The sequence below is a fragment of the Malaclemys terrapin genome, chromosome 3 (genome assembly GCF_027887155.1).
Source record: "Malaclemys terrapin pileata isolate rMalTer1 chromosome 3, rMalTer1.hap1, whole genome shotgun sequence".
In the NCBI taxonomy this organism is placed as follows: Eukaryota; Metazoa; Chordata; order Testudines; family Emydidae; genus Malaclemys; species Malaclemys terrapin.
The window spans coordinates 5,561,055-5,575,821 of record NC_071507.1 but is presented as its reverse complement, the minus strand read 5'-3'; the positions used below and the strand labels follow the sequence as shown (position 1 = coordinate 5,575,821).

Here is a 14,767-nt window from a genome sequence, read left to right as displayed (position 1 = left end):
TGTAGCTTTGTTGGGGCCCGTGACATGGGGCCCCAGGCAAGTGCACTGCTTGCTATCTCCTAATGCCGGGCCAGCCCTGGCTTTTTATGCAGGAAAGCAGTTGTTGTGGCACTGGTGGGCCATGGAGTTTTTATTACATGTTGGGGGCGGGGGTGGGGCGCTCAGAAAGAAAAAGCTTTAGGAGGGCTGAGCCAGAAAAAAGTGGAGACTGAGGATAAGGAGGTCCGATATTATATAAGTCTTGGTATGCCCTGATGCCTGATGGGTTCCTGCTGTTAAGTCTGATGGATCCAATGCATCAACAATAATTGGACAGTCTTTAGATGGATGAGGTGGTACCGACGATGGATTTGGAGCAGCACTCAGACAGAACTGGCAAGTGTCCATCCTTATGCTTCAGTACCAGGGTGACCGACTGAATTGGTGGACCTTTCTTTTTATGCATCTTGCCCTCAGATCTGGGGGTCTTCATTGGAGCTGGCTCCTTAGGTTCCGCTTGCAACGTCTCACACAACTCAGACTGCTTTGGGGAGGAAATGCATTTCTTACGGACAATCCTCAACAGGGATCTGTCCTTGTGCTCATGAGAGTGCCCTCTACTCTCATGAGGAGCCCGAGAAGAAGAGTCCTCGGGTTTAGATGTTGACAGCACCACTCCAAGGCACATGCTAGGTAGGTGAGGCCGGTCTCCTGGGTCTGGATCGGACAGGGGCCCCATAGCCTTCTCCATGAGGTGCTTCTGTAGGAGAAGCTCCCAGGCTTTTTGAGTTCTGGGTGGGAAGAAGCAGCAAATATTGCACTTTGCGGAAATATGCGCCTCACCCAAACAGTACAGGCATTGTTGATGTTCATGACAGATGGAGAAGGATCAAGGACAGGAGACACAATTTTTGAATCGCACGATTTTGGGGCATAGTCCGCTGGGGGAGGGGATCCCCAACCAGACAGAAAGAAATACTCAATAGTATACTGTAACTTTTTAACTACTAACTACTAGTCTAAGAATATAACTATATACAAATAGATTATACAACGAAGTGAAGGAGGACATGAGTCCGACTAAGGCCATGTGGCGGTAAGAAGGAACTGGAGAGGCATCAACCCTCACTGCCTTTTTATAACAGTGGTCAAGAGCACAAGGAGAGCTACTGCACATGTATGGACCAATGGACACTGCTTTGAAGAACTTCTGGACTTGGGTGCATGGCATGCATGTGTTCCCCACATGTGGAATATACACACGGACCATCACTTGAAGAAGAACTTGTTAGTTCAATTAATTTTTCTTCAAATTAAGAGCAGTGTACTCTGAAATGTGACTTTATAAAAATCATACCATTTTACTTAACAGATCTGATCCTTATAGGAATACAGTCATGTCATCCTACTTCAGTGGCAAAAACTAATTTTTATCATGTTTTACTTCTGATTACACTGAAAAGTCAACACCAGCAAAAAATTGATTATCTAATTACAATTACAGGGTTAATCACTTACATCTGTGCAGCCTCACTGAAAACAATGGAATTGCCCAGGTGTTAATGAGGGCATAATTTGGCCTGTAGAATCTTAATTACTGATGTAGAAGAAGGAAAAAACGTTTATGGACTTTCAGAACCCAAGTTGAGTTTGACGAACCCAGGTGTGTAAAAAAGGGTTTTTTGGGGGGGTAAACTGAGCATATTTATTATGAAAATTATTGGGACACAATGCTATCTTTACAGTCACTTTGCAAAGAAAAAAAATCACACTTTAAGGAATGGGAAATAGTACACAACATTCAGAACTCTATTCTGCCATTGCCTAGTTCTAAAGAGATGGGTTTGAGCTTGCTCTTTAGAGGACTGCTATTGTCATATGAATCATTTTGAAGAAAATTCTTCTTTGGGAAAATATTCCTTGGCTAATATACAATTATAGTAGTTCCTTTCACCTATGTCATTATGGACACTGGCATGAAAACAGGATTTTTGTTTAAGGAGTCATATATTTCTGCTACTTATATTCAATCTCATACATAGTGACACCAAAAGTAATTTGCTCACTCCAGTTAAAAAAAAAAAAAAAAAACCCACCAAGAAACCTTTTCATTTCAAACTTGTGAAGAGGGTGTCACCCAAATGGACTGAAAGCATGGGGAAAACAGTATAAGCTGATTTACTGACTATCAAGGTTCTCTCATCAAAAACTCAATACACAACAAGTATTTGCATTGCTAACACAGGCAACTTCTTCTGGGAATGATTAATTTGGGGGATGCCGTTGTGGTGCCCTCCCTTGAAAATGTGGCCTTTAACATTAGAATTGTTGAGTAAGTTTCACTTACCATTGCCGGGAGTCCAGATTTTTCAACTCTCTCAATAATTTAGAATTTTTCTTAAGTAGATGAAAGCTTTTTCTATAGATACATAAAACAAAGATTTAAGGGAAAATGCATCACAGAATACATGACGCAAGTTTCATAATTCACACAGCTAAATAAGAGGATGACTTAAAATATATATCTAAAAATTCCATTCATTATGACTAAACTGCATCAGTTCTGTCCCATAGACCCCCAACCAGCAAAACCAAATAAAGACTGAAAAATGCTCTTTTTCCAACTACTAACCAACCTAACAGTTCTCTCTTTTCCAATATTTTGGGAAACAAAGGTATTTTGCAGCCTACCCTGAAGCTAATCAAATTGGGCTATTTCAGACCCAGGGACCCTTCTCTGCTATGCCAGTGGCTCCATCTGATTAATACCAAGGGGGCTCCAGCATGAGCATCTTTGTAAATCACAATTGTGGTAGTATAGCACAGGGAAACTGAAGAATTCTTCAGTTATTTTAGATAGCAGCAGCATTACAAATATACATTCATAGATACATTCTTACCTTCTATCCCAAGAATTCATTCCTAAGTCGTTCAGCAAAAGCCTACAGAAATAAAATGGTGCTTGTGGTTCAGCAGAACTTGGTTCTTCTTCACTGGCTACTTTCATATCAAAATCAGAGCTGCATTTATGTACATGCTCTTTTTCTTGGGCACTCTGCCTTATTATGGCTTCTATGATCTCATTCTCTTGATCATGGCTCATACCAAATGGTGGTGGTGATGGCTCATTTAATTTTAGCTGTGGATGTAAAAGGCATTCAGGACTAGTGTTTCCAATCTTTTCTAGCAATTCGTCAAGAGCATCCTCTCCTTCTTCTGTTTGAGAAAAGTCTGTCTGGGCCTCAAATTGCCCTTCATGACTGCCCGAAACCATAAATGAATTATTTCCAGTCTGACCTGCTAGACAGCCTTCCAAAGGTCCGTATAATATCGTGCCATCCCAAGAATATTTCCCTGAGATATCTCTGACAATTACTCTTACATCTGAGAGGGCTCCTGCTGGCTCAGTATCCACAGTCGTTTCTGCAGGAATTTGAAGGTAAGATATAAGAGTACTGTCATTAAATACAAATAACTGCAAGTTTGGACTTCTGAAGACTTCTGAAGACAGCTCAGAAGATTCCACATAAAAGTTGTCATGATTCTCACTAATAAGGCTGTGAAGAATAGCAGGTCCTCCACTGAGGGGATAGTGACTTAAGTGGTTTACTAGATGTGTCATAACCATCCGTGCAGTTAGAGGTATTAATTCCAAGCTTCTTCTTCTTTTTTCTAAAAATCAATCAATACAAAGATAATAATCAACCACAGCAGCAAATGAGCACCCACACATTTCAATCAATATGTAGTCCATTGCAGCCTGCTTTGATTTTTTTTTCTTTTAAGCCATCCATTTTTCCATTAAAGAGACATTTTTTTAAATAAAAAAAAACCAAACACTTCACATTCCTTTTCAAACAATCTTTAGGTTTCAAAATTCTCTTTTGGGTATTTTACATTTATTCTAATTCACATCTCCCTCAAAATGTAATTATCTGGGAATAAGACTACAATGACATCCAGTGAAAGTGGTAACATTTATTTTATGAAAAATTTGACCTGAGACTGGCTATCAGAGTTGTCTTATCTCTACTGTATTAGGCTCATATTTATTGATAACCCACAAAGTGTAGCTCATCCACAGATGAGAGACACAGAGAGCGAGAGAGTGTTTAACAATAAGGAAGTTGGGACATTAAAGAAATCTGATGAGACAAGATGGGTTAGATAATATTTTTTATTGGACCAACTTCTGTTGGTGAGACAGACACGCTTTCGAGCTATAAAAAGCTCTTCTTCAGGTCTTGGAAAGTTACTCAGAGTGTCACAGCTGAATAAAAGGTGAAACAGATTGTTTAACATAAGCAGTTAACACATATTCTAAGGGACCATTCAATGTGAAGTGGCCTGTTAATAACCACCACAATCATAGGACAAAAAGAGGCGTTAGTGGGCTATGGATTGTTATAACAACATAATAATTGTTATAATCTAATGAGGCAGAGCTGATCTATCACTTCCTGATCAATCATAAAGCATTTGTCTATTTGCCATGACAGTGCTAGTCGTCCTTGCAAAGTGAGTTGCAATCATGAATTCTCTCTGTATACTGCCAAATTTGATGCAAAACAACACTACCAAAGTATTGTTGTTGTGCTCACAAGGCGGGTGAGGCAATATCTTTTATTGGACCAACTTCTTTTGGTGAGAGAGACAAGTTTTTGAGCTTACACACAGCTTTTCTTCATGTCTGTGTAAGCTGTATTTCACAAACCCCGATGCCCCCCCCCCCTTTTTTTTTTAAAGAGTGGAATCTTCAAGAACATTTAATTTTACTGTCCCTGTCCACCCTCAAAGACACAAAACAGCTGCCTGCATTCTGTCACAATGGGCTGGAAACAGCTCTTTCTGGACCTAATCAACGATAGTCCATTCATCTGCAAGAAGAGGTTACAAGAGTGTTGTCAGGTGTTTCCTCCTTCCTACGGGCTGAGCACTGACAAGCCTCTTAATAAACAATACTTATCATGCATACAGTGCTTTACATCTGCAAAGATAGACACACAACACACAGATGATTGTTTTCAAATGTTCTTTGCTGCTACTCCAGTCTAAAGTCTCATTAAATCTTGAATACCATAGTACAGCGGATCTCAAGCTGTGGGTTGGGACCCCAAAGTGGGTCACGACTCCGTTTTAATGGGGTTGCCAGGGGTGGCATTAGACTTGCTGGGGTGGAAGCTGAAGCCTGAGCCCCACCGCCCAGGGCCCAAGCTCAGGCTTGGGGCTCAGGTTACAGGCCCCAACCCCCTGCCTGAGGCTGAAGCCCTTGGGCTTTGGTCCCCCCCAACCTGAGGTGGTGGGCTCAGGCTTTGGCAGGGCTCGGGGGGACTCTGGCTTCAGTCCCTCCTCCTGGGGTTCTGTAGTGATTTTTGTTGTCAGAAGGGGGTCACGGAGCAACGAACCCAGCCATAGCGCACTAGCAACAGCTTACTTTCATCTTATTTGACATTGGCTCATGACTTCTTAGCTGTGTTACATACTCTTCAGAATGAATTTATGGTCCAAACAAGTTCATAATCTAGAACATCATCACCACCGTTACAGGGCAAGCTGTGATTTAAACCCCTTTCAGTCCCTCTTCAGTGCATCCCCCAGGTGACCAGCCTGGATTCCTGCATGTCACTTTGGGTGGAACCACATCATCCTACCATTCTTGGACTAGATTCTGGGCTACAGCTCCCTTGCCAAATGTGATAACCTGACAAGCCCAACTTGGCATGTGGGTTTGGCACCTGTAAACCCATTTCCTCTGGAAAACTGTGACAAAATAAGTTTGCAGTGACATGGAAATAGCTTCTTCAGAACAAAGCATTATTTATTCTTTCAGCTAAAAGTACCTAGCAACCAGAATCAAAGGTTAAAACAATAAAGGTCTATATGCATATTTCCCATTACCTAAACCGTGATCTTCTGTTGCAAGTTGTAGTAAGTTCCATTCAGCCCAGTTAGGCCCATCTCTAGGCTGGGAGGGACAGTCTGCATTGTTTCAGCAGCATGCTTGCTCTCTCTCTGTGTGTGTCACGAATACAACTCCAGCTGCTGCTGACAGCCCACTCAAACCTGCACTCCCCTTCCAGCCTAGGCCAGCATCTTTAAGGTTTTAGTATACCCTTTGATCCTAAGTTTGGCCTCGGAAGAGTAAACTTTGCCAACCTAATGGGCACCAAGCCAGGGGTTATTTCCCATTTCCCTACAGTTTCCCAAAGGACCCTTGCTAACCCTTGTAGTTTCCCCCCTTACCACACCCTTTGATTTAACTTGCATTCAGACAGGATACTATCAAACTGATATACTGAGGCGCATAAGATATTAAAAGATACACTTAACTCCCTCATTCTCTACAAAGAAAGATGACTCTCTTTATTCAGGTATTCAGCATTTCTTTCACTGGGGCATAATCAATCACCGACAGGCTTCAAGTTCATCCCAACACTGCAACAGGATATAAGTGTCTATAAAAGTCAGCTGAATCAGGCTGTGAAAGAGTGTCCAGGCCTCTGTCCATAATTCATAGTTTATGACAAAAGAACAAAAAACCTGTCTAAGGGCTTTTAACAAGATACAACCAGGTCTGTGAAAGTTGGCATCTGAGCTAGGTCATTAAGCTTTTATTGTTCAATAGTCTACCTCTCCTCAGTGGGCTACTTCCTGCAAGATGAGCCATGAATCTGGTACCCTACCGTGTGTGTGACTGAGGTGGAGAAAACTGGTTTGAAAAGTGGAGATACTGGATCAAGGATCTTGGTACCGACAGTGAGCAGAGCCGTGCTGAGACAAGGACCAAAGGGGTTAGATACAGGGGACTGCTTTCACAAGCTGTAACTAAGCCGAAAATGCCTTACCTAGTTTATGAGAATTAGAAATCTAGATATGTTAAGCAAACTATTTCTCTTGCTGCAATTCTATTTCTCTCTGTTTTTAATAAACCTTGTTTTTGTTACAATTATTGTTGTATGGGTAGTTTCATGCAGTCTGCCCTCAAAGAGAAGAAAACCCTCCAAGAAGTGCTGAAGGGTAAAGAGGCTCTGGAATCTACACTCTCCCCTCTCAGTCTCAGGCAAGGAGTATGAACACCGGTATTCGATCCCAGTGAGGTACGTTGCCATTATGCTGCAGCGGGTAAACACAAGGTTAGAAGCTGAAGGGCCAAGCAGAAGAAAGCTGAAGGGGGTGGGCATTACTCTGGTGCTTGCTGGTTATACAACAACAACAAAAAAGCCCCCAGAAGATCCAATCGAAAGGGAGAAAAAAAATATCCTGTTTACTGCATAAACTTTGGTTTTTAAAATAAATATGTTTAATATTCCTAATGTTGAGGTTTTCATTAATATAAAAATAGTGACAGTGATTTCAAGCTGTCAGGTTTCCAAATTGTTGGGGACTGTGTTTAATTTTCTTGTGGATGCTGAGAATACTAAAGAAGTGGGAGAGACGAACAACAGAAAGCTTTATTAATTTTAATTGATCTTGTAATGATTAACTTTTTGTATTTAACTTATTTTAATTATCCTGGATAGTTACCTTGCAAAATTAGTAATCTGCTTTCTCCCTACACTATTATTATATTTTGAATAAAAATACACACTCAGTATTGCTTCTACAATGCCTGTTGCTACTATAGCAGCTGTTACTGTAATGTGTTTCCTCTTTTCTCTGACCTGATTAAACCTATTGTATTGTTGTAGCCAGCTATAACGAGTGATGAATAATGTGGTAGGTAAAAGCCATATGTAAATAACATAAAAAATGTAAAAAAAGCAGGAAGAATCTCTTTTTAACGTTCGTTTGAAAATAGCATGACAGTAAAATAGAAGAGTGTATAAGGCACAAAGATATCCAAGATGAGAAACATTTTGTTCTACCTAAAATGACAAATCTCTCTCACATCTATTTTTATCTTTCTGCTCTTCACAAAATGTACCCACTCAGCAAGAAGTGTGTGCAGAGCAATTGGTTTTAATGCCTCTAACCTTTTTGTTAAACTAAAAATGCAGGTACAAGGGAAGTAAAAAGAAAACATGCTGTAGTGATGAAAATTTGTTCCAGTATGAAACACAGAAAGAACTGTATTTCAAAGTAGCATAGAAAGTCTAGCACAGGGGTCGGCAACCTTTCAGAAGTGGTGTGCCGAGTCTTCATTTATTCACTTTAATTTAAGCTTTCACGTCCCAGTAACACATTTTAATGTTTTAGAAGGTCTCTTTCATTAAGTCTAGAATATATAACTAAACTATTGTTGTATGTAAAGTACATAAGATTTTTAAAAGGTTTAAGAAGCTTAATTTAAAATTAAATTAAAATGCAGAGTCCCCCGGACCGGTGGCCAGGATCCAGGCAGTGTGAGTGCCACTGAAAAATCAGCTCGCGTGCCGCCTTCGGCATGCGTGCCATAGGTTGCCATAGGTTGCCTATCCCTGGTCTAGCATTATTTTGTACATCCTTATACTGCATCTGTGTTTCTGAATCCTGTGTAAAAAATATTTCTGTGAAATGATTTATATAAAGTTTTAGAACAATATTGAACTCTGGAATCAAGTATCAGAGGGGTAGCCGTGTTAGTCTGAATCTGTAAAAAGCATCAGAGGATCCTGTGGCACCTTTGAGACTAACAGAAGTATTGGGAGGATAAGCTTTCATGGGTAAGAACCTCACTTCATCAGATGCAAGAATAACTCTGGAAGTTATTCTTAATCTAATGCTTGAATTAATGATATTGACCAAAATACATAAATAGATGTTTTCCCTTAGTGAATACATCCTTGTAGCAGTTGATTTTTTTTTTTAATGGTTAAATCAAATGATGTGACATACATAGAACTAAATTCACTATAAAATATTGTGAGAGAGATGACTCTCTCTCTCTCTCTCTCATCTACAAAATGTTTATTTGGCCATTTTAGGTATTACAATCACAGGAGTTTTTCTTGCAACAATCCCCAAGAAATGCTGCATGTTTATAGTTCTTTACTAGAATTTTATACCATTGAGCTTGCCGGCGTTTATGGATGACATGTTTTGGTTTTCAGTAAATCAGATAAGGTCGAAGTTCTGCTCTCAAACATTCCTAGTGAAACTCTCCTTGAAACCAATATTTACAAAGTTAAAAGTCATTTTTAGTAAAAAGCGAAGAGCCACTGCTGTTTGGAGAGTTTTCATATTATTCCATCAACATCAGATCACTGATGACGCTGTACTTGTTTAGCTTCCCATAAAGCAGAAAAGGTGTTCAAACATGGTACACAGTGGACTAGCCACACAGTTCTCAAAAGGATTTGATTTGGAGTTAATTTTATTCACTCAGTTTTAATTCTGTATACGTAGCCACAAACAAAAGTGACTGCCCAATGCCATCATATCTATGACTTTCTCACTATCGAAAAGACCACATGGGAGAATTGACATTTTTTTCTTTGTTCATCTTAGTAGTTGAACCACTGACAACGGGTATTAATACTCTCTTATTACATAAGGAATTACCAGTAAATTCCAATGCCTGGATTACCAATTGTGCCTTTTTACAATGATTTTGTGAGGTTGCGAGATCCTAAGTATTCCATACCACATATCTGCAGTCTATTAATTGACTTTGGGAAGTTTTCATGATGCTCTGACAAGCAGCAGAAATAGAGCTGTCTTGAATCTAGCCCCAAACTGTTGTACATCAAAACCCAGTTTTTATTATTACAAACTCTTATCTGAGGATTTGAATTCAATCTAACCTCAGAATTTTTATGCAAATTAAATTTGAATCAATAGATAAGGTCATCTTCTCTGTCATACATCACTAAACAACTAAAATTAACATAGAAAGCATACTCACAATTAACATTTTTTTATATACTTTACCTCAATACTATTATCTACCTAGACTCCAAATGAGAATTTCAAATAGACTTCTTAACTGGGACAAAAATTTACTCTCTTGCCATTCTAGCTCAGATGTGTTAGGAGTTCCAGCCCTTTCTCTTTTCAAAACAGTATATCAACTTCCTTATGTGGTTAACTAGTTGATGGTTTTCCCTTCTAAAAGAGGGCTCTTGAGGTAAACATTTAACATTGAAGATGTCTTTATGTTTTCTTTTGATGTATTTGCAGTCATAATTTATCATGGCTGCTATCTTATCTACAAAGAAATTCTGGTTTTGACACATTTTAGTAAGCATCAAGAACTGTGTGAAATTTTCTGGTCCCTCACTGGTATTCTCCTAATATAGTGAACACACCTAACATAAGTGAACTCCAGACTATGAATGCGTTGAACCACATGGCTTTCCCTGTAAAACAGCTGTAGAATTATTCAGTGTTACCTGTGCAAGCATGTTTTTCAACTAAGAAATGCCACTTAGCAGGTTATTAAATCTTCATATTGTTAATGTTGAAATCCTAGCAATCTTCAAGTTATTTTCTTTGGAGTTACTTACCCTCAACAACAGTGAGTAGATTTCCCAAATCTGGGGTGGAATAGGAATGTGCTGGCTCAGAATTCTTGACATTTCCCAATGGCAAAAATGGATCATAGTCATTAGATGAGAGATCTGCAAGGCTCAATATGTAATGGCTTTGTTGCGTGTATGTGCTTGAGCCGTAAACACAACAGTGCAACACCTGTAAGAAGAAAAGAGACGAAATTTGTACTAGAAATAAATTGTACAAAAAAAATATCAAGTCAAGTGACATACAGTGATGAGATAAATTTACTATGCTGTTAAATTCTGACACACTGTAGCATATGTCTAAGGCCTTGTCGACACTGCCACTTACAGCACTGCAACATTCTTCGCTCAGGGGTGTGGCAGTGTAGACAGTAGCTATTCCCCTCGCAGAGGTAGTTTTATTACAGCACTAGGAGAGCTCTCTCCCAGCGCTGGAGCCACAACTACACAAGCCGTGAGCTTTAATGTCGGCTGTGTAGACATACCCTAAATCTTGCTGCTTCTTCCTACGTCACTTTGCTAAAATGAAACTCTAGTCCAGGCCCTCATTTTGTATCCTCATTAGCGCAACAACCTCCATTTTCAACATTCTCTCTTCTGGCCTTGACAAATTAAATTTCTCCCTGCTTGCATCAATATAAATAATTGCTGCAAAGGTTATTTTCGCAGTTCACTGCTTTGACTAAGTCACCCTTCTCTTTGCATCTCTCCACTGGCTTTTGCTTCTCCATTACTATCCTACTTGTCATCCCTTTTAAGGTCCTTCACGGCTTATCCTTATCCTACCTACCACCTCTCAAACTATCAAGAGGTTAACTCCTGCCTCCACTATGAAAATGCCTTTATCGTCATTTATCGTCCACTTGCTAAATTTTCAAATAAGCATTTTTGTGTTTCTGTCCCATGCGGCCCTTCATAAACATTTGCAAGATTACCTCTCCATAAAACCCTCCTTTGCTGTGATGTCTACTAAAAACTTGACAACACATATACATCTGGTGTGCTGAGAATGCTGCCATTGTGCTGACCAGTATTGTCTCTCTGTTTCCTGGTGCTCTACAAATCGGTCTCTTGAATCCACCTGTTCTCTCTTGTCTTATACTTAGATTGTAAGTTCTGTGGGGCATGGACCATCATTTTTGGGTGTTTGTACAGCACGTAGCACACTGGGACCCTGGTCCAAGACTGGAGCTCCTCTGGGCTAGTACAATGCAAATTATTATTATTAATAATAAATATGATATATTATTGATATAATAATAATGCCCATTGTTAAATTCTCACCGATTCTTTAAGAATGAAAGAAAATGCTTATTCTTATAAAATTATCTTTTTATCAGTAAACTACTATATTAGCCATGAAAACAAAACTATTTATCATCACAGATCTTAATTTTAAATAAAAGCAATATAAACATGCTATTTTTATATTTGGAAAATGTGTTAATGCATATTTTAAAGCAAGACTGACTTCATGCTTGTTAAGTACAATTTCACAATTGGGACAAAATCTACTGTGGTATATTGTTATATAAATTGGAATGTCATTATAGAATATCATCCCTCAGGCATATGCAGACATATTCAAATGTGTATTACATCAGTTATAAACTAGATTATTTTGTTTACTTGAAAGATGTACTGATATTTCATAAAACATGTTTAACTTACTTATGGAAAATTTTGCTAATTATACGTAGTTGTACTGTATTTCTTGTCTTCACTTGATTATTATTGGCATTTGCATTAAATGAATGAGTTCTACAAGTGTCTTAGTATGAGCAGTCATGGAGACTGCTCTTTATTTTGAGTGGGTGCTTGTCCACTGGGAAATGGCCACAAAGCTAAAACTGGCTTTACACAACTATAGACTTCTATCTCCTCAGTGCTGGTCTTGAGCATTTATAGCGTGTTTTCCTACAGAGCTCCTCTAGGGGGACCTCATTCAACAGTCACAGCTCTGGCAGCAGGAGGTGCATATAGTTTTCATCCAGATCCAACTGTCCTCAAACACGTGTGCAAGAAAGACATAACATTGCCATGGATCTCCTAAGGTCCTCAAGACAGGAACTCCTTTCTTTGTGAAGTTTACTAGTCATGCTATTAGAATACAGTAACTCCTCACTTAACGTTGCAGTTACGTTCCTGAAAAATGCGACTTTAAGCGAAACGATATTAAGCAAATCCAATTTCCCCATAAGAATTAATGTAAATAGTGAGGGTTAGGTTCCAGGGAAATTTTTTTTTGCCAGACAAAAGGCATTATATACATTTTAAACAAGCAATTTAATACAGGTATAAGTTTTAAACAATTTTAAAGAAAATTTAATACTACAATCATCATTGCTGAGTCTGAAGCTTGGTTGAGGTGGTGGAGTCAGAGAGTGGAAGAGGATGGATTGTCCGGCTGCTCCTCTTGCTGTTCTTGCAAGCACAGGCACTGACTTTGCCGGGGACAGGGGGGCTCAACCCTCGGCCCATCCACTCCACCCCTTCCCACAAACCCCACCCTTAACCCGCAGCTTTCCCCTTCCACCTCCTCCCCCTTTACTCCGCACACCACGTCCTGCTCCTCTCCCCTCCCTCCCCTGCCTCCTGCCCGCGGCAATCAGCTGGTTTGTGGCATTCAGGAGGCTGGAGGGAGGAGCGGGGACGCGGCACGCAGCCTCTCCCCTCCCTCCCCTGCCTCCAGCCCGTGGCAATCAGCTGGTTTGCGGCATTCAAGAGGTAGGGGAAGAGGGGGGAGGCTGCGTGCTGCATCCTTGCTCCTCCCCCCAGCCTCCTGAATGCCGCAAGACAGCTGATTGCTGCGGGCAGGAGGCGGGGGAACAGGGGGAAGGCGCTGATCCGTGGGGTCTGCCGGCGGGTGGGAGGTGCTAGGGGGGCGTAGGGGAGCTGATGGGGGGCTGCCAGCCGTGGACAAAGCAGAAGGTCAAACCACATTATAGGGGAGCATTGCACAACTTTAAATGAGCATGTTCTGTAATGGAGCAGGGACGTAACATCGAAACAATGTTAAGTGAGAGGACGTTAAGTGGGGAATTACTGTAGGTGCTTTCCCTGGCAGGACTCCTAAGCTCCTTGGGAGCTGCTTCTCTAGTGTTTTAAGATCTGTTGGCCAAGGCACTTTCTTTTTTCTCTCAAAACTGCCACCATTTAATATTTTATACTCCAGAGTTTGTGTGTGTAACATTTCAGATCTTGGCATCAAATGACTATTTTTTTTATTAAATTGGTATTTATAATGTAATAGAAAGAGTCACGACAAGCAGTGCTCGGAATAGGTTGTCCCTTTAATTTTTTTAACTAACCTATACATACTATTTTGTTTAGTTATTTATCCACCCAATGATTGAAGCATTTAAATAATCATTTGTAAGTCAACATGATCCCCGAAACACTACAAACCAGCCCTGAAATTTCAAAAAGGAGCCATTTTAACTCCTTTAAGCTCCAAAACTACTGAGCAGACCTGTAACTTTCCAGAAAATCAAATCTACCCCCTAAATGTTAGGGGTGACATTTTCATTTGTTTTCATAACTAACCCATGGATTTAAACAACAGTAACTGAAAAACTTCAATGTCATTCAAATGGAATCATCAGTTATACTTCCATAATGCTTCTGTGCTTCAATGATCCAAAACAGGCACATCTTTACACATTTAAAAGCTTTGTTAAAAACAATTCATACTGAATTGATCCTTCATACTCACCCTATATATGTAATCCAGTAAGGGAGCTTTGGAGGAATGTTGATCTTCCAGAACAGTAGACACTGGCTCTAGTAAGGTTTTCATTGGTAGTGCCATGCACCAATCCAACAAGCAAAGTAATAATGAAACTATAAACTAAACAGAAACATGCAAAAGAATGCATAAGCAATACTCATCAAATTCATCAACATGTTTAAATATTAGCTTAATATTTTAAAAATAAGATTTAGGACTAAACGATTTCATTTAATATGTAGTTCAAGAAGCAAAAACAATGATGGAGTTTATGTTTTATGCCACATACCTTTTTATCTGTTTCTACAGAGGAGTATTCAGCACTTGGCAAAAGAAATGCAATGGTGGCCACGAGAATCTGCACAAAAACCAAACCCACAGGCAAACAAAATTACAAAAAGACATTTTGTATCTTTAATAAATACAAGGCCTGAACCACTGACCTTCAACAGACTTTGGATGAAGACTATAAAGAGCTGTTAGCAGCCGTTTTTGTATATAGCATCTGAACCAAACTGAGAGTTCCACATTGTTAGCAGATTCTAGAAATAAATTAGTGCAAATTGGAAAAAATTACACTGGCTCCAGCAAACTATAGCAAAGAACTCTCCTAATAATGATT

The 14,767-nt window shown here is 39.7% G+C and overlaps 1 protein-coding gene across 2 annotated transcripts in view; it reads right to left on the bottom strand.

Annotated features, from left to right (window-relative positions):
- RALGAPA2 (Ral GTPase activating protein catalytic subunit alpha 2) overlaps window positions 1–14,767 on the bottom strand; it is a 271,768-nt gene that overhangs the window by 116,835 nt on the left and 140,166 nt on the right. For both annotated transcript variants that reach the window (XM_054021951.1, XM_054021952.1), the window contains exons 29-33: window positions 14,435–14,503; window positions 14,131–14,265; window positions 10,404–10,587; window positions 2,880–3,651; window positions 2,327–2,398 (exon numbers count right to left, since the gene is read on the bottom strand). In XM_054021951.1, coding sequence (XP_053877926.1) covers window positions 2,327–2,398; window positions 2,880–3,651; window positions 10,404–10,587; window positions 14,131–14,265; window positions 14,435–14,503 — 1,232 coding nt within the window. The remainder of the gene's footprint in view (window positions 1–2,326; window positions 2,399–2,879; window positions 3,652–10,403; window positions 10,588–14,130; window positions 14,266–14,434; window positions 14,504–14,767) is intronic.